This window comes from Myxine glutinosa, chromosome 14 (assembly GCF_964187855.1).
Source record: "Myxine glutinosa chromosome 14, kmMyxGlut1.1, whole genome shotgun sequence".
NCBI classification, from domain to species: Eukaryota; Metazoa; Chordata; class Myxini; order Myxiniformes; family Myxinidae; genus Myxine; species Myxine glutinosa.
In genome coordinates, this window is record NC_136274.1 from 75,644,252 (window position 1) to 75,666,043 (window position 21,792).

General features: G+C 42.6%; 1 protein-coding gene across 4 annotated transcripts in view; it reads right to left on the reverse strand.

The window, feature by feature from the left end:
• The window catches only part of LOC137418698 (membrane-associated phosphatidylinositol transfer protein 2), a 202,616-nt gene that overhangs the window by 104,581 nt on the left and 76,243 nt on the right, over nucleotides 1-21,792 (reverse strand). For 3 of the 4 annotated variants that reach the window (XM_068104800.2, XM_068104799.2, XM_078768279.1), the window contains exons 2-6: nucleotides 6,814-7,029; nucleotides 4,964-5,178; nucleotides 3,416-3,537; nucleotides 3,113-3,273; nucleotides 2,172-2,229 (exon numbers count right to left, since the gene is read on the reverse strand). In XM_068104800.2, the coding sequence (XP_067960901.1) occupies nucleotides 2,172-2,229; nucleotides 3,113-3,273; nucleotides 3,416-3,537; nucleotides 4,964-5,178; nucleotides 6,814-6,891 (634 nt within the window). In that variant the 5' untranslated portion in view covers nucleotides 6,892-7,029. Of the gene's footprint in view, nucleotides 1-2,171; nucleotides 2,230-3,112; nucleotides 3,274-3,415; nucleotides 3,538-4,963; nucleotides 5,179-6,813; nucleotides 7,030-21,792 lie in introns of those variants that run through there. The other variant, XM_068104802.2, reaches the window with a different exon arrangement.

Below are 21,792 nucleotides of genomic sequence, written 5' to 3' on the forward strand. Positions count from 1 at the left end.
ACTATTTTCATATCACAATGTTAAATATAGAATATATAGAAGATAATGTTAAAAAAAAATGAGCCCTATCTTCCAATGGTAAAAAATTCTCCAAAATAATTCCTGGATCCGGAATAATATCCTGAGCTTCACCAAAAACTAATCAATTCTTCCTTATCCCAAGGGCAATCATCCCACCAACTTTCATCCAAATCCGTTCAGAACTTTTCCAGATATCTTGTTCACAAACACACGAACACACACACACACACACACACACACACACACGGACGGACACGAACGAATGCATTACTCCCTGGCGGAGGTAACTAGAACAAAGCGACTGTGTCGCCAATATGCCTCCGCAGTCCCACAACGGATAGATGCCATCACTCTGCATATGTATGGGTAGTGGATCACGTTTGTGAAATTTTGTGTTGATCAGATAAGGTTCGTTTTTCTATCCAAGATGGCTGCCAAACCACGTGACCTATGACATCATCATTTTCAAACTATATGCAACAGTGCTGTTAGATTATATTTGTAAAATTTCGCATCAATAGGGTGAGCGGTTTCAGAGATATAATTATTTAATATTTTCCTTCAATCCAAAATGGCTGCCAAACCATGTGACCTATGATGTCATCAATTTAATATTTCAATACAAATTGGTCATAGATCATGTGCATGCAATTCCAGATTTTAGGATAAGGAATTCGATTAAAACATTTTTGGCTGGTATACCACTTCACATATGATGTCATCATAATCGTGCTTTTGTTCCCCATTGGGAGTACTTGACAATGTGTCAAGTTTCAAATTTTTCCATACAGCAGTTTCCGATAAATATTTATTTAATTATTTGCTTTGAATCCAAGATGGCTGCCATACCACGTGACATATGACGTCACAATTATCATAAAAACATTCTGCATGGGTGTCACTCCTACCCTGAAAGTTTAGTCTCAATTGGACATATTGCAAATGTCCAATTTCGAGTTTTGACTTTGCATTGTTTGGAGTTTTGACATGTCCATATATATATGCCAATGCTGTCTATCTGTCTTTCTGTCGCACCCTGAAACATGGAAACGCTCTTTGGAAAAAAAAAAATTATTAAGTAAAAGTTGCTTAAAATTAATCCAAACCTACAGGAAAATTATAATTTTTTCAACGAGACAAAAAATTTAACCTGTGTGGTGGAAACTCAACGCTGCCTCGATCACTCCAGAATGTTTAAAAAAAAATCTTTGCTGTTAATAAATAGATAACCTCTTGAGCTCCATTTTTGAGCTCTTTCGACTGGCATAAAAATAGAAGGCTTCCTTTTTCTAATATCGTGGTATTTTTAACCATGGGCTTCTGCTCGGTATAGATATAAAGCCCTGGCAAATCTCACTCTCACTCTGTCTCCGTCACTCCAAAAGGGTCATCTGGCCAAGCCTTCCATATATTTTCTTGACAGAACTGTTGAAAATGTTCAACCCCTTCAACCACAATTTCTATTGAGCCAATCACATATCAGAGTTGGCTCCAAAGGTAGCTGTCAACTGGGAACATTTCATCATTCAAAGCATTTCCGAGAGAAATCGGAACTTCTAACGACCATCAATAACTTTATCTGCAGTTCAAAGGAGTACTTCTCTCTCCTAGGAGCTGGCGCACCTGCCTCACACCTTTTACGTCTTGGTGCTGTGGAGGCCAAAGCCCTCAAAAATCATTGAAATGTCCTGTAATAAGGCTGTAATTCTCACAGACAGGTTTGTAACCTCTCCATCTTCTTCTTCTTTTTTTGCCAGTGATCTAAGGCTCATGGAGGGGTTTGCGCATATATGCAGGACAAAGAAATCAGCAGACATCAGTGTATTTTAAATGAGAATGATAAGGACTTTAATAGACAATGGCAAAATACGTACAGTACGTGAATGGGATTTCAACACGGGGTTCTAGCATCATGAGCCATCAAATCAGATGGGAAAGGTAAATAGGCCCAACAGGAACACCAGGTTTATTATACAATCTGTCCCAATGCAGGTTGGTGCATGGCCCTTCCATATGCATCGTTTATGGTACTAAAACCCCAGTGATGACCTCTGAACCTAAGCCAGGTGCATACATCACAACGGCTTCAGGTGAACCAACAGGTGTAGTGTCACAATGATAACCCCCTAAAAGGGAAAATAAACACTCACCCACATCATGTATAAAACGCTCGATCTTCGACTGCATCCCCCAGTAGCGGAACTCCACCTACAGGATATAAATCAGGGGAAGGTGTCAGTTTATACAGCAAATAGATGCAGCAGAAGATCTGTCCTCTGCGAGATCTATTTTTTCCAGAAAGTCAAACATTGATTCGAAAAATAAAGTGTGGAAGAATCGCTTTTCAAGTGAAACTAGTTCAGTTTGAAAAACAAAAAGGAAACTCATACTTGTGATTTCTATCTTCTTTTTAATTTCACATCATATAAAGAAAGATCCTATCACTGCACTGTAAATGGTCTCTCTGAGCCCCCAACAACTTGATAATGCAAATCCTATTGAATGGAAATACATTTAGGTTACTGTACATGCCATGTTTAACTTCTCTGCAACTGGAAATTAATAAAGTAGGTTATTAGACATGTTTATTGGGCTATTAATTGATTGAATCAACAGAACGTTGATCATTAGCTTCTTTCTTCTCATCATGAGAAAGAAGGAGAAGCTGACGTTTCAGGCAATAACCCTTCTTCGGAGCAAAAGAGCTGCGGAATATGCTTACTCTGTACACAGCACATTTGCTCCTGATGTTCTCTTTTTGCTTTGATGAAAAATTAATGCCCAAAATGTCATCTTCTGCTCAATTCCTATGGTGGTTAGCATACCTCAATCAAATTTTGTAGATTCCATCCATTTTTCCATTAGTCCGCTAACGCAGAACGACATGCCACCTTCACTATTAAGACTAGTTTCCCCTTATTATTAGGATATTAAGATGTGACATCGACAGTGTCACAGCCATCACTGAATTATATCAAGAACGAGCGATCAGTTCTGGATCAATTTATTTATTGATCAACATATCTTTTTGAAACCTAACATTTTCCTTTAATTGTGATGAATATGGAGAAACAACTGCGTTTCAAGCTACCTTGCACAGCTTGTATGCACACATGATGGGTTTGGGCTCATTTGAAATCCAATTGTCTGAGAGCGGTCCACGGCCAGTCTTCGTAGAGCAGTAGAGTCGAGGGTCCTCGTCCACCTGGTACTCATGTGGAGGAAGCAAATCCCGCACGATGTCTATGACATCTGCACACAAAAAGAAAAACACTTTAAAAAGAGGAGAAACATCACATAGAATACGGTTAAGAGACTATTTAAAATAATACTAATAATAAATCATAAAAGATAGGGCACATTGGACATCAAAATGCAATGGTGCTGAATATACCGACGGTGACCTGACGCTTCTCAGCAGCAGACAAGTTGAATAAATCAGGTTGTTGGCCAGCATCAGGCTTATAATAAGTCTCAATATCGATGGAAAACTTTTCCACAAAGGGGCAGGTATAACTGGAAAGAAAACATAGGGAGAGGTGTGGGTGGGGGGCAATGGAATGAAAAGAGAGTTCATAAAAACAGTTTACCTTTAGGTTCACAAAATTTAAAAAAATTATTGCAGTTTGGGAAGATCCATATTCAAATACGTAGTGTGTTCAAAAAGTATCCGACCTTTATTTTTCGTGCGTAAAAAAAAAAGAAGCTAGGGAGGCGTTGATTGGTGCACGTATGTAGGCGATCCTAATGCGCACGCGTGAATTTTTTCCCACCTGCAGAAGCTGTCATTCGACGGCAGACCGCCGATGAGTGAGGACATGTAAGTGAGCGCCGTCGGATTTTCGTTTTTGACAAAATGACGGAAAAACTTGAACAACGCTACTGCATCAAATTTTGTGTAAAGCTTGGCGATTCCCAAGTGGAAACGATCCGCAAGATTCAACACCGTTCATTCCATTATGAAGGAGGATTTGGGCTTCAGGAGAATCTCAGCGAAGTTCGTACCAAAGCTGCTAACGATTGAGCAGAAGCAACTCCGTTTGGAGATCGCACAGGACATGCTGGAGACTGTGAACAGCGAACCCATAAACCCAGGACTCATCGCCAGTGATCACTGTGTTGAGGAAGCTGGGATCGCTGTTCACAGTCTCCAGCATGTCCTGTGCGATCTCCAAACGGAGTTGCTTCTGCTCAATCGTTAGCAGCTTTGGTACGAACTTCGCTGAGATTCTCCTGAAACCCAAATCCTCCTTCATAAAGGAATGAACGGTGTTGAATCTTGCGGATCATTTCCACTTGGGAATCGCCAAGCTTTACACAAAATTTGATGCAGTAGCGTTGTTCAAGTTTTTCCGTCATTTTGTCAAAAACGAAAATCCAATGGCGCTCACTTACATGTCCTCACTCATCGGCGGTCTGCCGTCGAATGACAGCTTCTGCAGGTGGGAAAAAATTCACGCGTGCGCATTAGGATCGCCTACATACGTGCACCAATCAACGCCTCCCTAGCTTCTTTTTTTTTTACGCATGAAAAATAAAGGTCGGATACTTTTTGAACACAGTAGTATGAAGACAACCCCCAACAAACTTGTATGGCTGCCCAGGAGGCAAGGCACAGGTTCAATACTGTTAGTTATCCTCCCAAACGTGAGGGTAAACCACCAATTGCTTATTGCAATAATTATAAAACTCCTGATGTGCAGAAATCACATTTAGGGCAAGAACGAGCTCTATACAATTAGCCTTAGATAACTGCATTTTTAAAAAGTTCAGAAGAATGAATGTCATTTGAAAAAGTGATTCCCTGTAGATACGACACGTCATTCTAACAAAATCATACTGCACCAGTGAACAAGCTGCACCTCTTATTTAACAAAATAGAATCACATGTGCTGAAATATATGACCATTTTTGGTAGTTGGTGCCAGGTTGGTGTGCCCACCGGGTGCGAGTGTATGGGTAAGCATTCCAGGCCTGTTCCTCAACACGTAATGCTGCCTTTGGAAGCAGTGAACGGAACCAAGCAGGTATGTGCATGCCAATGTGGTACAGTTTGTGGGTGAATTGCCCTGAGCCACCAGGGCCATCCGAGTACGGTCGATTCTCCAAAATTTCCACACCGCTCCCCTCCCCACATGTCTCGTCGCGACTCTTTTTCTGCAAAACAAAAAACAAGAGCACGGGCACATGAGGCCAAAATGAAAGGTGCAATAAGAGCAACTGACTTCATGGGTGAAACCAAATGAGCAGATGTACTATTACAACCTTGTCAACCTGAGAACAACGGCAGAAGGTAAAGAACAACATAAATGGAAGGTAGTGTAGCATGGTCAGGTCCAGCTTGTTCATTTGATGGTCAGGTCCATAACCAAGCTGCTCTTATTTTTATGAGTCATTGTCAGGTACATTGATCACCTAGCCTCACCACTACACCTTGTAGTTTGGACAAATTTGCATGATTTTGCTTTTCCTCAAGAAATTATCCACCAGCCAATTCATCCAAAAGTGGAACATTTCATCAAGTTTTTGGCAGAGGGTGTGGTATGTAATCACCAATCATATACTAAAAGATGCGATGTGGTGTCTGTTTGTCTGTCCACAATACATTCGGTCATTGCTTAACCAATCTCAACCAAACTTGCCAGGAGGACAAAGGGTCACAAAACAGAGGCTGTAGCGACTTAATTTGTCCCCTTCCCCAAAGGGGGTTTCCGTCTTGGCTCTTGGACAAACACAATGTTAAGTTGTACAGATAGCTTATCGTGGCATTTCTCCATGGAAACTTCAAACAACAAAAGTAATAACAATAAAGTTAAGGTATTTGGAGACCCAGGGGAGACATGTCAACAAATTAGGGATCCCTAATGTAGTTATAGCTGTAGTAATTTTGCAATTTGGGATATCTTGTACTACATTGACGACAATGTCCAACAGGATGGTGCAGAGGTAGCACACTTGGCTTTGAATTGCCCAGTTTGGGTTTGACTCCCGACCGGTAAATAAACCATCGGATTGATGCTCAGAAGGCAGGGGGTTGCATCACAAAGTGCGTCGTATCTCGGATGGACGTTAAACCGGGTGTTCCATCTGCCAGCATTACTTGGTGGACGTGAAAGATCCCACAGTGTGTCGATCACAAAGAGTAGAAGAGTTATCGACGGTACCCTGAGCAAATTGCAAATCCCAAGTTCAGTCGAACGTCGGGCATGGTCAGCCGGTTTGTGAAATACTTCGACCAGCCGGTTTGTGAAAAATGGTCAGCCGGGCATGGTCAGCCGGTTTGTGAAATACTTTGACCAGCCGGTTTGTGAAATACTTCGACCAGCCGGTTTGTGAAAAATGGTCAGCCGGGCATGGTCAGCCGGTTTGTGAAATACTTCGACCAAAAACGTTATATGGCCATCCACACCAGAAGGCAGGAATAATTGGGGCTGTCAAATAAGTAGTAGTCATCTTCATTGATGACGTCATTTGTATTAGATAGTGCCTGACCATGCAATCAGTTCTGCATTTTTATAGGATGCAAAGAGACACACAGTTCCAGCTTTGTACATTCTTGCATTGTTCTTCTTGCACAATAAGTATTCTTGCATTATAAGTGACAAACAGCTCAAGGCCATTTTTCGAAAAGAAGAAGCAGGCTACCCTTTGGAGAAATCTCAGAATAGCAATGCACTGACTGCAATGGAAAGATACAAGCAGAACAAACGAGATTAGCGATATTAAATAACAAGAAAGGAATGGGGGAAGTTTAAGGCAAACAAAACATCACAGAAGGCAAAAAGCTTGTACCTGTATCATGTACAGCTGTGCAATCCGGTACTCCTCCAAACTCAAGGGCAATGGAATACGATACTCCTTGATTAACATCTTCCCCAAAACACCTTCCCAAGGCAGGAAGATGCAAGAGTGAAATCGAGGTGTTGGGCAGTTCTTGACCCGATTCACGTCCGGGGTGCAGCAGGGTCACGACCATTCAAAGACTCAGGAGTCCAAAGCATCTGGAGCCTGAAAAGAAACAAAAAAACAAACAATTAAAGAGCACAGTGAAGAAACAACTTGTGTCATAATGTAGAAGGTGTACTGAAGTAGATTTCCATGATGGGTTTCAAATCACATTGTCCCATCCTCACCTGAGGAATTATCAACCTAATCGATGATACATTGTTCTTTTCTGTAAGCTAAAAGCTCATCTCTTTTTGTTAAACATTTAGCAGAAGCAAGTGTCTTAAGAGCACAGGAAAAGCAAAGTAAAGTGAATCTTTTTCTTCAGTGGAAACCCATGACCTTGAGGTTTTCACAAGGTAAATTTAGGATATCACTTCAGTCTCGGTCATGGAATAACTTTCAGGTCGCCTTCAAATCCGGTCCATTTGTCTACTCACGTCTTACAAATTCACGCAAAATTACAATGACGACTAATGTCTGTGCCCTACGTGTAATGTACAAGTTCCACAATGAGTCTTGGATAACTCAACAACAATAAGATAAAACTAGAACGGCACTCGCTATAGTGTAGCAGCATAGCAAACCTGTTGTGCATTTTGTGATACAAGCACCAAATTTGGCACAAATGTACATTAATATGTTGCGAACATTTTCAGATATTGGGCCACTTGAAATTCCGTAATTTTTTTTTTCAAATTTTTTCAAATTTCGTAATTTCAAATTTTTCGGGTGACACCGTCACAATTTCGGTCTTCGAGGCCGGCCGATATAGTGGGGCGGCTTAGCCCAAATATTCAAAAGAATTGTGCATTTTGTGATACAAGCACCAAATTTGGCACAAATGTACATTAATATGTTGCGAACATTGTGTGGTCAGCAATGAAGACGAGAGTCTGAATTACATGTATGCAAAAGACCTTGTGAACCAGTGAAGCAAATACACGGGTAAGCATGAATTAAATCTAGGGCATGATATAATTTCCATGATGTTTACCTCTACACTCAATGGTGGAAGGAGGTAATGTTTTGATCCCAGCTTGTCTGTATGTCTGTTTGTCTGTTAGTCCACAAAATTCCAGACAAAGCTTGTAGTAGTGGTAGTTGTAGTGGTAGTGGTGATAACAGAAATTGTTATATAGAACTGAACTTATATTATTATTATATGCAGAAAATAATTTCATTTCTATATGCCCTGCAGTGGACAGGTTAATTGGTTTATGCACTGAAGGGGTCACCCTGGTGTGCACTGCTGTGTTCTGCCTCACTGAGTTGTTCAGGTATGATGTACTCAGCACAAGCTTCCGGTCGGCCCGGAGGTGGGGGTGCGGGGCCTGTCACGGAACGTCAAAACAAACGGCCTGCCGGGGCCGCCCAAAAGTCGGGCGTGAGGGGCGCGTCCACTAATGGAACGCCTCTCGCTTCCCAGATCGAGGGCCACGTGGTCAGGAGAACCTCGTCCCTTCCGGTCACACTTTGCCTATCGGCCGGCCTCGAAGACCGAAATTGTGACGGTGTCACCCGAAAAATTTGAAATTACGAAATTTGAAAAAATTTGAAAAAAAAAATTACGGAATTTCAAGTGGCCCAATATCTGAAAATGTTCGCAACATATTAATGTACATTTGTGCCAAATTTGGTGCTTGTATCACAAAATGCACAATTCTTTTGAATATTTGGGCTAAGCCGCCCCACTACTAGTGCATACCTCTGCCAGGCTGAACAGTTCACGTTTTGTATCCCACTGATAGGCTGGATCTGGATCCAGATCTGAACCAAAATCGAATCGGTATCTTCTTGTCACCTAACCATCTCATCCACCGAGTTTTGTCATAATCCGTCCACAACGTTTTGAAACATCATGCTATATATATGTACACATATTGTTTTGGCCCCAACTCCCAATGGGGAAGAATCACGTAAAAAAAAAAAAAAATAGAAAAATACTCGGATCCCGATCCGGATCTTCAGCAAAATCGAACAAATTCACACACCCAACCTGTCCACTAAGTTTCGTCCAAATCCGTCCATAATTCTTGAGACATCCTGTTCACAGACAAATAAGACAGGCAAATAGGGGTGAAAACATAACCTCCATCTACCTTCGGTGGCGGAGGTAAAAAAACAACAAAAAAACAGGTTCTCCCATTATATACAGTAGCATGTACATACAGAATTTAAAGTAACAAAAGCCATTACAACACACGATTGCAATATGGCACGTGACACACACGTAATAGTAGTGTCTATAAAGTTTTCCAGCACATTAAACTGACACTCGAAGAACAAGATGTTCCCACCATAATGCCTCGTCAAGAAAAAAGGGAATACAGGACAGAATATATTTTAACAATTTTGTCCAAATTCCAGCATCGTTCCCTGCCAATATTAATAAACAAACAAACAAACAAGAAGGCATCAGTCGGTTTGACGAAGCAGGTTACCAGGCTATTCGTGGGTTTCACGGGATTTTTGATTTTCCCTTATGAATCACAAATTGCTGGAAACCTATCATCATCCCCCCTTTTTCCATCAAAACAATGCCCCCACATTCGCAGATTCAACATTCGCAGCATTTTCCAGAAACGTATCCCCAGCGAATGGCAGGTTCTGACTGTAATCACTAACTGTTAAGACTGCTAACCTGACTGGTATGTCAGTTAGCCTGACAGGTATAACGAAAATCGAGAGTAACAATAATTGATTGATTAATTGTGCAATTAAAATGAATGAATAATTATCATAAAATAATTAATTTCTGAATCAATTGGCTAATAGCATACCTAAACCACCACCGTTTCACCCAAATCTGCAACTTTTTGCAAATTAATCAATTGGGTAATAATGAGAAAATAAATAATTAATCAATTTATTGATTAATCAATAAATCAAAAATACCCTTCATAGCCAAATGAGGTCACTGTCATGTCCAAATATCAGCTTCCTAGCTCAAAAGGTGCCTGAAATATTGCCCAGACAAGAAAGATAATAAATAATTGATTGATTAATTGTGTAATTAAAATAAATAAATAATAAATAATCATAAAATAGTTCATTGCTTAATCAATTGGCTAATAGCATAGCTAAACCACCAGTATTTCATCCGAATCTGTAGCTTTTTGAAAATCAAGTAATTAATCAAATAATTAAATAATTAATCGATTAATTGATGAATCAAAAATCTAAAATAGCCTTTACAGCCAAAGTTCACTTGCCAATGCTTCCTAGCTCAAATGATGGCTGATTTATCACCCGGACAAGAGACCTTGGCCTTTGACCTACATAGTCAAAAAAACATTGACAGCTTCACTTTTGTCCTTCAGAATCCTCTGGTAAAGTTTGACAGTGATAGCTGAAAGTGTTCGCGAGTTATTGCACTCTCAGACAAACAAACTAGAAAGACGTAAGTGAAGAGCACGATACTTGAAGAATCCACCCCCAACCCCCCACCCTTCAAAAAAGAAGTTGCCACGGAGACATCAAATTGTCCATTTAAATAAGATTAAAATGACGATCTTAATCGTAGCTTGGGTCAATCGGATAAAAATTGAATATTTTTCAGATGAAAATTGATTTCAGAAGTTTGATGACCTTAGGTTGACCTTTGACCTTTATACTTCAAAAATAGTTGCTTTCCCAATTTAGTGATGCACTATGCAATTGCTGTTGAATTTTCAAGTTAATAGGATGAAAATTGATGATTTTAGAAGTTTGACCTTTAAAATTGTTGGTTTTCCCTGTGCTGGTGTTTGTTGCAGACACGGAATGCGAGTCATCATCGGATAGACTGACAGGTAGATCCTGTATGTTGTACAGGCTGTGTTTTACTGTTCGAATGGTCTGCCACAATTGCACCACGCCAAGTCGTTCAACAAATAAAATGCCAGACAAGGTGTTCGGACCCCATCACACATGTATACAGTCTCACAAACATTTTTACCTCCATGATGGATACCAACGTCAAGAGTGCCCATGCACTTCATTGAAGCACCATCAGCGTTCACCACTCGGAGATCGTCACCATCATCCAAGTTATCTGGATGCATGCCAAGTTGCTGCAGGTGTCCAGGACCGATGATAGTTGCCTCAGCTCCTGTGTCCGGGAGCGCCTCCAGGGTACCAATAGAATCACCCTCGAAGTCGTCGATGTCGACACGAATCCGTGGTGAATGTTGCTTCCTCTGCAATGTGCAAAACACATCCGCGACCAAGACAATCCGCTGAACAGCTGGTGGTTGCTTGTTGTCATTGTGCTGTCTAGCTCTCCATGCAGGCTTGTCCCCCTTCGATTTTCGACATACACATGCAAAGTGGCCCATAGTGCCGCACTTCTGGCACTTTCTATCACGGGCCGGGCAGCTCTTTGAGTTCTTGTGGGCATCGCCCCCGCAATTTCCACAATTGGTGGTCTCGGGTCGGGACTGACTGCGACGATAAAATGGTCGACGAGAGTTTTTAGCAATGACAGCCCAGGACTGACGTCCGGCCATCATATGATCAGCCTTCCTGCTGGCTTCCTCGCTATGGCACATGTCCAGAGTACATTGTAGTGTGAGATCTTTCTCAGCCATAAGCTTACGACGCACCTCTGAATCAGGTATGTCAGTGATGATCCGAATAACAAACTGTTGTTCAACAGTCATGGTTGAGAGATCACAATTGGCAGCAATCTCCTTTAGTGCACAATAAAATGAGTCGAAAGTCTCACAATCACCTTGGTGCCGCTCATGAAAATCAACCAGATCATGGATGATGTGCCGCTGTCCTCGTAGATGTGCTTCGATGCTGGCAAGAACATCCCAAACAGAAAGTGTGTCCGATTTGAAATCGATATCAATGGCATTCTTGAGGACTGATCTCACGCCCAATGTCAGACAGTTCCGAAGAGTTGCTAACTGCTCACGAGCTTGCATACGATCGAGACGTGTGATGAGGTAGTAATCATCCCATTGTTCTCTCCATGCCTTGAAATCCCGCAAAGTCGTAGACTCGGATAACACTGGTGGTTGTTTAACCGATAATTTCGGAGCAGAGAAAGATGATGCCTCGGGGGAGGGGGGGGGGGGGGTGGGGGGTGTTTTGACGATCTGGAACAACATCGTCACCGACGTCACCAGAACCAGTGGGCGGGCGGCCTGCTATGGCCTCACGTAGCAGTTTCATTTCCTGAATGTGTGCCTGCCGTGGACGCGGCCTGTTGTTGGTTCAACATAGCACGTTGCTGAATCGCCATCAAGTCCTTCATGATAACTACCAACGAGGTCACATCCTGAGAGTGCCCCATAGGTTTCTCTTTGGGATCTTTGGGAGGTTTCTCTTTGGGAGGCATGTCTGTGTGTAAACGTACTCACTGAGAACTGAAACAGATGCGAATGTGAGAAATCCCCTTCGCGCGAACGATGACGACGGACGGAAATCGAAAGTCAATCCGCAGCCATCCACCGTTATCAGCTTTGGATTGGAACCGATGATCACACCCAGAGCTGAGCAGAATGTTCCTTTTGCCGACTACGCCATGTTATAAGTTCAAGGAGGCAGAGATGAACATCCGAGTTTATTCAAACAACATCGTCACCGCACCCGCAAGCCTTCGGCTGCAGGGCCTCATGGAGCAACCGACTCCTCCCACCCGGAAACGGAAATAGGTTTACATACTACGGCATGTGTAATACCAAAGGGTTTTGCAGTATCCAACACAATGATCATGGAGAAAAGAAAGAAAACCATAGAATTGTCTGAGGTCAGACACAAGATTGTGACCAACATGGACAATCTCAAGGCTACAAGTCCATCTCCAGAGACCTTGATGTTCCTGTGTCCACCGTACGCAATGTTATCAGGAGGTTTAAGGCCCATGGCATTGTAGCCATCCTCCCTGGATGTGGCCGCAAGAGAAAACTTGATCGAAGATTGCAGCGAAGGATTGTTCGAATGGTGGAGAAAGCACCTCGATCAACTGCCAAACAGATTCAAGCTGACCTTCAGACACGAGGTATGACAGTTTCAACTCGCACCATCCGTCGCCAACTCAATGAAAGGGGGTTCTTTGGTCGGAGACCCAGGAAGACCCCAGAGACATAAGAAAGCCTGCCTGGAGTTTTCCAAAACACACATGAACATGCTAAAATACTTCTGGGAGAATGTCCTCTGGACAGAGGAGACCAAATTAGAGCTTTTTAATAAATCACATCATCTCTGTTTACAGAAAACAAAATGAAGGCTTCAAAGATAAGAACACCTTCCCTACAGTCAAACATGGAGGAGGTTCAGTGATGTTTTGGGGTTGCTGTGCTGCCTCTGGCACTGGGTACCTTGAATGTGTGCATCACATCATGAAATCAGGAGATTACCAAGGCGTTTTGGAGAGCAATGTTCAACCCAGTGTCGGAAAGCTGGGTCTCTGTCGCAGGTCATTGGTCTTGCAGCAGGACAATGACCCTAAACACTCTTCGAAAAGCACCCAGGAGTGATTCAAGACAAAACGCTGGACTGTTCTGAAGTGGCCTGCAAAGAGTCCAGATCTAAATCCCATTGAACACCTTTGGGGAGATCTGAAAACAGCAGTTGGGAGAAGGCACCCTTCAAATCTGGGAGAACTGGAGCAGTTTGCCCAAGAAGAGTAGGCCAAACTGCCAGTAGAGAGGTGTCGGAAGCTCAATCATGGCTATAGGAAGCGCTTGACTGTAGTTATTTCCAAAGGCCATGCTACCAAATATTAAGTCTAGGGTGTCAATAATTTTGTCAATGCCATTTCTTTTTATTTTCTGATTTAAAAGGATATATTAAGTTCTGAACCAAAAACAAATGTTCTGTAATATTAACAGTGAAATAAAGAATTGTGGAGACAAAATACTTTTGTCAATTTCAACTTATTTTTAGAGAAAATTGTGAGTTATTTGAAAAAAGTGCAAGGGTGCCAATATTTTTGGCCACGACTGTATATGTGTGTAAGTTGTTGTTGTTGGCTGCTATCTCCACACGTCACACAAAGATCGTCACCTCCTTCTCAGTTATGACTACCTCGACACCTGGGTAGTTTCATGACGATCAGTTTGAAATGGTGACATGTAGATGTCCAAAAAAAACAAAAAACAGACAGACAGAGAAAATATCAAAATCGACCGACAAATACACTTGAAAAATCCTTGATTTTGCAAGTAACAAACATACAAGCAAACGAGACAGACCGACATATGATTTTTGTCATAACAAACTTTGTGAACTGCTCACAGTATTTTTTGTGAAACAACCCTCAGCATTTTCGACTCCCCGAAACGTACTATTTGGCCAATCATTCAAATTATAAGTTTGCGATTGTACTCAAAGATGTCAAGCAACACGTATTTATCATGAGTGATTGACAGAAGCAACAGAACAATTTATCAAATTGTCAGTTTCTTACTTCCCAAGGCAATTAGCACACTTCGATCAACATTCTGTGGATGCCATCCAGTGTTACACCTGCCAACTGATGAAGATCAACACGAGCCTTAAATAACATGACTAGTTCCTTATTCTATTTTTGTGAGAATATCTGAAATTGTTTGTAAGCTACAGATGTGGCAAAAGAGCCTGAAAGAAAATGCATTTTATGAAGTTTTGGGGCATCGCACCTCTGGAGCCACAATTTACAAAACAGGAAATGGGTACTGAAACTTTTTAGGTTTTCCGTGAAAGAAGCACATACTAAGAAAGATAATTTGGAGATGGTCAGGTGAGCAGGTTTCTCAGGATTGATTGAATTCACAGATCGACTTAAACGAATTATACCTCAAACTGCATATATTATAGAGCCGTACAATCCCTGCCAATCCAGGTCACACACGTCCTGTCAGAAACGCATTCATCGCTTCCCTCCCCAAGTGTAAACTTAATGCATCCATCCCCCTCTACTCTTTCAAACCCTTCATTTTTTGCCTGTGGAACCATAATCCTGAATTTATTAACTCGTGCTTTTCTCCACAGGAAATCAATTGTTGCCAACCATCACCTCCTCACCAATTTCACGACTAATCTTGATTACACCTCAACCACCGAGACCTTGTTCTCACTCTTACTCCGACAATTCCTCCACTTGTGCAGCAATGCATCTGTTCGTTGTCCCACCATTTTCTTTTACCCCATTTTGGCTAGTTATCTAACACCCCTCCCCTGCCTTCCCTCCATCCTTCCTTGTTAAATAATGATCACATGAGATAGAGCAAGAGTGGAAAGAAAGAAGTAGAATGGGAACAACATCAGATGTTTCTAACTCAAGTTATTGTCTGCAAAACTATTTTCGAAGGACACATGACCTTCAGCTATTGAACCCAAAATTGAAAGAGTTCACCTTTGAATTACAATCAAAAGTTTTGCCAAGTTTGGTGGCAATCCCTTGAGTGGTTCAAAGTAAATCCAAAAGACTCTCTGCTCACCTTCACTCTTTCATTCCTCTTTTCTCCCGCCTCTGGAACAAGCTCCCCCACTCTCTTCAATCCCATTCCTCCCCCAGGTTTTTAAAACAGCTGTTCACCACCATCTCTTATCTTCCTCCATCTCACAAATCTCACATTATCAAACTTACAAATCTCACACTCTTACTTTGCCTCTCCGAAAAGACCGACTGGAAAACCCTCCCATATACTTTCTCAACAATCCTCTCCAAGAAGTTCTGTCGCTCAAGCTTTTGGGTCTCACTATCTGCCATGATCTTTCTTGGGAAAACCACACTTCCAAGCTGGCCTCCAAAGCCAGTCACCGACTGGGCATCCTCCGTCGTGCGAAGTCCTTCCTTGGCACACCTGAGCTCCTCACCGCATACAAGGCTTTCATCCGCAGCTCAATGGAATACTGTTCTCCCCTCTGGGCCGGTGCTCCTGCCTCACACCTAGCTCGGCTTCACGCTGTTGAAGACAAAGCTTTCAGAATCATTGGAATCTCCTGTGATGAAGCTAAATCCGAGAGCCTTTCACTCACTCACTGCAGCCAGGTTGGTGGTCTTTATGTCTTCTACCGACTCCTCCTCTCCGGCCTTGCTCCCCCAGCTCTCTCTGTGCTCTGTCCCCCAAATATTCCTACAGGTCGCACAAGATCTGCCTGCAACCCTCTTATGGTTAAACTGCCAAAATCTAGGCTCTCTGCTCACTTTCACTCTTTCATTCCTCTTTTCTCCCGCCTCTGGAACAAACTCCCCCACTCCCTTCAATCCCACTCCTCCCTCCAGGTCTTTAAAACAGCTGTTCACCACCATCTCTTATCTTCCCCTATCCAAAACCTTGATATTTTCTACCCCCGCTAATTCACCCCAGATCCACTTTTTTGAAATTCCAACTTCTTTCCTGGAAGTCCTTGCAGTGTCCATATGTTTTATACCTCTCCCACATCCCCCCAAGCCCTCCCCCTCCCACATTTCTCCCGATGTCCCTGCTCTCAAATGTTGTGTTTGTGTCCTTCCCCCTCTCTCCCCCTCTTGTCTACCGCTCCCCTTATTTTGTGTTTTATGTGTCGGTTTGTGTCGGTTTGACTTTTTGTGTGATTAATGTTAGCTCTTTCACGAGCCTCGATCTTGTATACAAAAAATAAAATAAAAAAATAAAAAATTAATCCAAAACCTTGATCTTTTCTACCCCCGTTAAAACATCCCAAATCTACCTCCTTCAAATTCCCTGTTTTCTTTTCTGAAAGTCCCTGCGGTGTCCATCTTGTTTATCCCATGTACTCCGCCCCAGCCCTCTCTTCTCTCTCTCCTCCACAGATCTCCTGATGTCTCTGTTCCTGACTGTTGTGTTTCCCTCTCTCTCCCCCTCGTCTCCCGTTACCTTTATTATATGTTTTATGTGTTATCTCTTACATGAGCCTCAACTTAGTTTACAAAAATGAAGGACATGGATGGATGAACAGCCAGATTGATAAACTCAAAAACATAATGCTTCTGGCATTCGCCTTCTGAGGCGCAAAAAAAGAAGAGAAACAAAAAGTTACAATTCAAACATTCCTTCAAAAATACCTCCAACGTAAAACCGGTCGTCCCACACGTTCTGCCAGAAACACGCTCAGCTTTGCTAAATAAATACAGACTAATATTCTTTCCAGGTTTTATCTCACAATAAAGCCAGTACTGCAGAAATGATCCGTTTACTGAAATGCAGGGCAGTGTGTGGAGTAAAAGCACAGCAGGTTCAGTTGGTCTGTTCGTGTCACAATTTCAACCTCCGACTCATAATAATAATAATAATAATAATAATAATAATAATAATAATAATGCATTTATTTTATATAGCGCTTTTCAGGAAGCCCAAAGACGCTTTGACAGAGTGCAAAACATAATGCATAGCAAAACATAAAAACAATTGCAAAAAAAGAAGAATCAATAGGGAAATATTCAAAGCACAAAGGAGGGAGAAGGAGAGGAGATAGTCAGGGGTTAGATGCTGTGGGTTAAATGTTGAATGCAGTGTTGAACAGGTGGGTCTTGAGTGATGTTTTGAATGTGGTGAGTGAGGAGGAGTCTCTGATGGTGTGAGGTAGCGAGTTCCAGAGGGTGGGAGCAGCGATGGAGAAGGCCCTGTCCCCCCAGGATCTAAATTTGCTCCGGATGGGGGGGGGGGGGGGGGTCAGGAGGTTGGTTACCAGCAGAGCGGAGGTTGCGGGTGGGAGTGTGTCTGGAGAGGAGGTCAGCCAGGTAGGATGGGGCCAGGTTATGGAGGGCTTTGTAGGTCAAGAGGATTTTGTACTGGATTCTCTGGGAGATGGGGAGCCAGTGAAGCTTGTAAAGGACGGGGGTGATGTGGTCACGGGTCCGGGAATGGGTGAGTAGACGGGCAGCGGAGTTCTGAATGTATTGGAGTTTATTGGTGAGTGTTGAGGGTGAACCATAAAGGAGGCTATTGCAGTAGTCAAATAACACAGGAGCAAATTTTTTTTTGCTCCCAATTGATTCAATCATGAAGCAAATAACACAGGTTCAAATACCACATACGACATACCATATGTGTTTGTCCATTGTCAACGAAATGTTCTTACAGTTACCCGGACTTGGTGGTGTAATGGTTAGATAAAGTCTCGGTGGTCTGTGGTTCAAACCTGACCCAAGTTCTACCAAAGACTTTTCAAATTGTATGTGCTACTATCTTGCTTGACACTCGGCATTTAAAAAGGAAAGAGCATGGATAAATAAACAACCATACGCTGGGAACTATTGTGCAGAAACTCATGATTATAATTCACGTTACAGTATACAGACTTCTACTTATTTCTTAGTACTGCAGGTGATTCAAGTACAAACTCCAACTAAAGCTTTGGATTAGTATAAATATGTCACCCTTATTCCCACTCATCGTGTGGCGAGGCAGTTGCTCTCATGCAAATTGCCTTCTCCACCTGGAAGGCGAATCCGGCCAAAGGCAATCTAGGTGCATTCCAAAAGTCTGCAACAATCGTGTCCACTCTCAGGACAGCCAGAAAATAACTCAAAAATGAAATTTCGAACTTGTCTCCCTCCTCTAAAGCCTGGTGGTGCCTTGTTACTCTGTCTCTGGTGTATGCTCCCCTTCCATCCCTTCCTTCACTTTAAATGGCACCACAACCAACTCTGCTCATGAGAAGGCTCAATGACTCAATTCTGTGTTTTCTTACAAATCTTGTGTCCCCATCCTTCCCTGTCAAATCCAACTGCTCCTGGACTCTGCGTCTTTAACTCCACCACCTGAGGATGGAGGTTATGTTTTCACCCCTGTCTGTCTCTCTGTCCGTTTGTGAACAAGATAGCTCAAAGAGTTGTGGACGGACTCGGACGAAATTTGGCCTTGATGTAGCGTATGTGACAAGGACAAAATGATTAGATTTTGGTGAACATCCGGATTCGGATCCGGCTACTAGAATTTTTTAAGTGATTCTTCACCATTGGGAGATGGGGACAAAAACTATACATAGCAGGATATCTCAAAAGGTTGTGGACGGATTTGGACGAAACTTGGTGGACCAGTTGGGTGTCTGACAAGGACGATTTTATTCAATTTTGGTGAAGATCTGAATATGGATTTGGATATGAGAATTATTTATTTATTTTAGTGATTCTTCACCATTGGAAGATACAGCCAAAAACGATACATAGCAGGATATCTCAAAACGTTATGGATGGATTTGGATGAAACTTGTTGGACAGGTTATGTGTGTGACAAGGACGAATTGATTCAATTTTGGCGAAGATCTGGATCCGGATCCAGCTAGTATATTTTTTTAAGTGATTCTTCATCATTGAGTGATGTGGCCAAAAACGAAGGGTAGATCAGGGTGTGAAAGACTGGACCTATGGTGATTCCTGTGATTGATGTTGATTAAATGTGATTCTGTATTGAGATTTTCTGGTCTTTTCTGAGATAGAAAACGTAAATTGTTCACCAGGCAGAGGTATGCTCTCTCCTGAGTGCCATTCTAGTTTGCACCTGAGAAGGTGGAGAAGGTTCTTTTAACCCTCGACTCTGACTCTGCTCCTGGACCTGATGGCATCAGCTCACATGTCTTAAAAATCTGCTCTGCTGCTCTTGCATATCCTCTCTTTACCCTTTTCACTCTGTCATTTGCGCTAGGTTATCGTCCATCTTATTGGACGTCCACCAACATTACCTCATCTGAGATCACCAATTTCATTTCAAACCAGGTCACTCCACCTTGGACATGCTGCTTCTACTCACCCAACAATGGACATGGAGGTTCTCAATTTCAGACATGAGTTCAGCGCCATCTCTGTGGACATATCTAATGCTTTCGATACAGTCTGGCATCCTGCCTTGCTCTCCAAACTGTATATGCATAAGGCATCCAAGGCCAACTCCACACATGGCGGACTGACTTCCTCCACTCTTGTAGCCAACGTGTCACTCACAACAGAATCCTTTCATCTCCTCTCTTGTCAAGGCTAGAGTGTCCCAAGGCAGTGTTCCTAGCCCAGTCCTATTCCTGACATAATCAATGATCCCTCTGACTCTGCAAAATCCTCTTGATCTATTTGCTGACTCCACCCTCTGCCGTGACATCCCTCATCCTTCAGCCAGGCAGGCTGCAGCCTCTTCCGTCTCTTCAGACCTTGAAAAAAAATCACAAGCTGGTCAAACACTTGGAATATGTCTTTCAATCCTAACAAATCTCAAACTTTCACTATCTCTCCTGAAAGGAACGTTGGGCAAACCCCCCTTGCACCTCCACCCCCACATACTTTCTTAACGATCATCTTGAGGAGGATCAGTCATTCAAACTCCTGGGTCTCACTATCAGTCACGATCTTTCTTGGGCAAACCATATTTCAACGTTGGCCTCCAAAGCCAGCTGCCGACTGGGCATCCTCCATCATACAATGTCCTTTCCTTGACACACCTGAACTCCTGTCCACCTACAATGCCTTCAGCCGCAGCTTGATGGAGTAGAATTCTCCCCTCTGGGTTGGATCCCCTGCCTCACGCTCAACTTGACACTGTGAAAACCAAGGGCTTTAAGAACAGTGGAATCTCTATCGCTGACGCCGAGTCTATGGGCTTATCACTTCGCCTTCACAGACAGGTAGGTGGTCTCTCTGTCTTCTACTGCCTCCTTTCTGGTCTTGCACCTTCTGCTTTTCTTTCTGTGCTTTGTCCCCCCCTAGGTTTTTGCAGGACTCACACGGTCCACCGTGAACACTCTTCTGGTAAAACTACCTAAATCCAAAGTCACTGCTCACCTCAATTCATTTGTTCCTCTTTTTTCTGTCTGTGGAATCAGCTCCCATATCGTCTTCAAACTCATTCTTCCCTCCAGGTTTTCAAGACAGCTATTCACCGCCATCTCAGATCACCCCCAATTAAAAACATGATCTTTTCTACCCTCGTTAACTCCACCCAAATCCCTCCTCCTAATTTTCCAAGTTTTTCCTCCTTGCAGTTTCCTTCTCCCTGCATGCGTGTTATGCGTCCTGTTTTTGTCCGTTATATCCTGGGCTGTTGTTATTTCCTGTGTGCTAGCTCTTCCAAGAGCCTCGACTATATATACAAAAAATAGCAGTGGACAGCAACAATGAGAGCCAATGGAATCGGGAAGGGATATGGAAATGGGTTTTGGCTATACAAGGAAATAAATGACAGCGCAGCTGAACCACAGCCAAGATACATGGCAACAGAGCCCCAGTTACATGTACGTCAGTAAAAGTTCTTCATAGTATATTTGCAAACATCCACAATTATTGGCAGGTACACAGATATGGCTGAGTGGTCGTTGGATGAGGAGTGAGGGTGTGACACGGACAACCGGACGCAAATGAGCAGGGTATAACCAAACAGGAAAAGAGGAGAGAACATATAGCAACCTTTATATAAAATAAATGTAAGTGGAGTTAGGGTTAATGGGGGTAGAAATTATCATGGGGAAGGGTGGATGATGACATAAAATGACAGCATACTGGCAAAATGAAGCCCTGGAGGGAGGACTGCAATTGCACAAAGTCCATAAGGCAAGTTCAAAATAGTGGAAGAAAAGAAACCAACAGAGAAGTGGAGGAGGGTAGTAAGCATGGAGCAGAGGTTTGAGAGTTAAGAAGGAAAGGGTTACCGCAAGAACATACCCTGCACAAAATGTTCTGTAGAAATTCGACATCTCAAGTTTTTTTTTTTTTTTTTTTTTTTTTTTTGTATACAAGATCGAGGCTCGTGAAAGAGCGAACATTAATCACACAGAAAGACAAACAGACACACAAAACAAATAACATCGGGAGCGGTAGACAAGATGGGGAGAGAGGGGGAAGGACACAAACACAACATTTGAGAGCAGGGACCGAGAGACATGGAGACATCGAGAGAACTGTGGGAGGGAGAGGGCTTTGGG